We start from the raw sequence: 2283 nt of genomic DNA on the forward strand, positions 1-2283 counted from the left end.
TGTGTGTCTGTGTCTGTGTGTGTGTGTGTGTGTGAGTGTCTGTGTCTGTGTGTGTGTGTGTGTGTGAGTGTCTGTGTCTGTGTGTGTGTGTGTGTGTGAGTGTCTGTGTCTGTGTGTGTGTGTGTGTGTGTGTGTGTGTGTGTTTTAAGGCATGAGCACGGTTCACGAGGTGATCGTGGCGCGTCACTGTGGGATGAGGGTCGTGGCTCTGTCTCTGATCACCAATCAGGCGGTGATGGATTACGACAGCGAGAAGAAAGCCAATCACAAGGAGGTTCTGCAGACGGGCGAGCTGAGAGCGCAGCAGATGGAGAAACTCGTCTCCACCATGGTCTCCCGCATGAGCTGCGAAACCACCAGACACTAAAACAGTGACCGCAGACCGCCAGCCGCTCGCTAAACACATGAACGCTAGTCAGACCACGATTTACATTCCAGGGACAAAGTGTTTTAGGCAACATTTTCCCATCAAACAAACCTGAGTGATGAATGGACAGATTTGACTGCTGCTTCTGTCATTGCCAAAGTTATTCTAGTTTAAACTGATTATCGTATGGCTGCTTTAATATGTATTTATTGTATCCAAACATCTTAAACGTGATTTATTTAAAACTTTAGTTAAACAAGTGGGAAATAATACACAAACATGTCCAGTCATGAAGAAAATTGGGGTTTTTGTTTTGTTTTGTTTTTGAATATAAAAAAAATGGAGAAAATATTTTTTAAAAGAAGAATGTTACTGAATTCACTGTGAGGTACTGAACTGAAGATTACTGTATTTATGTGACCTATTTATGCAAACTGTAAGGTTTTTAAAGTTGTTTTAAATTGCACTAAATGGAGTATTTTGGTGTTTTATGTGTCAGTTTTAAGATCTGAATTGCTGTTATACTGACTTTTACCAGCACTTTCCCCAAAACCATTTACTTTGACCTGAACGTTGAAATTGCACTTCAAGCTTTGTGTTTTATAGATGTTTCTGTGTAAACTGCTTCAATGCAATAAAAAACAATGTTGTACCAACAGTTTTCTTGAAATGACATTGTGTTACTGTAATTTTCCTTCATCTTTCTGAGATATTATCCAGTTTTCCCCATCCAAAACATTTCCAGTTTCCTCAAACTCTCCTTACAAATAATTTGCGTGACATCACACATTAATTCTTGTCCATAAATTGCAAAATTTCCTTCATATGTAAATAATCAGTGATCAACTATATGCACATAATAAGTGGCGTCAGTTCACTTCTGACACAGCATCTGGTGTATTTATAAGGCTCAAAGAAAAAAAACCAAAAGGGTCTGGCTGCAGCCTTGCACTTGCACTCTCAGACACTTGCGCTTCCGCTAGCGACGTCACTTACAGTCTTTATTTTTTATTTTGTTCTATTTTTTATTACTTTTTGTTTGAATCTCTCAACATTTTACAACAGTAGCCAGGTGGTGAAGACAAGAAAAAAGAAACTAAATTACAAATAAAGACAATACAGCCAATATGTCTTGTTGTTGACTCAAAGTATATACAGACCAGCAAATATGAACGTGCATTATGAAATGCATTAAGTGATATTAAAAGCATCTACTCCGTACAGGCAAGCAGACGAGCCCAGAATGCAATGCGTTAACGTTAAACATTTTCCTCCCATAGAAAATCATTATAAATAAAACACGTAATGTAGCTTACTGGACAAAGACAATGATATAAAAGAGCTGTAGACAGTTTATTCTCTATGGGAAAATGCTTAACGTGAAACTGTGCGTGTTGAATTTATTCTGGGCTCATCTGCTTGCCTGTATATATTAGTTATGTATATTTTAATAACGAAGAGGAGCATATTGAGTTTGGTCTTTATCATCTTATTCCTTTAGCAAGTGACGTCGCAGGTATCGGAGAGTGCAAGTGACTTCGTAATTTAGTTTCTTTTTTCTTGTCTTCACCACCTGGCTACTGTTGTAAAATGTTGAGAGATTCAAACAAAAAGTAATAAAAAATAGAACAAAATAAAAAATAAAAAAAAGACTGCAAGTGATGTCAATTGCGGAAGCGCAGGTGTCTGAGAGTGCAAGTCTGCAGCCAGACCCTTCTCAAAAAAACACATAACTAACGTTATAAATAAACTCTTATGTGCATGTCTTGCATTAAATATGTTTATAAATAAATACAAATGCAGTTATCTTCAAGGAACATTTTGCGAGCAACGGAGGTTGCGTACGTGCGTCAACATGGCCAGTTTCGTTTCTGTAAGTCCTGCCCATCATAACCAGTGAACTAAGTACCGTAATT

General features: G+C 37.7%; 1 protein-coding gene across 1 annotated transcript in view; it reads left to right on the forward strand.

The window, feature by feature from the left end:
* The window catches only part of pnp5b (purine nucleoside phosphorylase 5b), a 9155-nt gene extending 8136 nt beyond the window's left edge, over positions 1-1019 (forward strand). Inside the window, exon 6 of the mRNA XM_016541271.1 lies at positions 150-1019. Within this exon, the coding sequence (XP_016396757.1) occupies positions 150-367 (218 nt within the window). The 3' untranslated portion in view covers positions 368-1019. The remainder of the gene's footprint in view (positions 1-149) is intronic.
* Positions 1020-2283: the final 1264 nt, after the last annotated feature.

This window comes from Sinocyclocheilus rhinocerous, unplaced genomic scaffold (assembly GCF_001515625.1).
Source record: "Sinocyclocheilus rhinocerous isolate Xijiao unplaced genomic scaffold, SAMN03320098_v1.1 scaffold1904, whole genome shotgun sequence".
In the NCBI taxonomy this organism is placed as follows: domain Eukaryota; kingdom Metazoa; phylum Chordata; class Actinopteri; order Cypriniformes; family Cyprinidae; genus Sinocyclocheilus; species Sinocyclocheilus rhinocerous.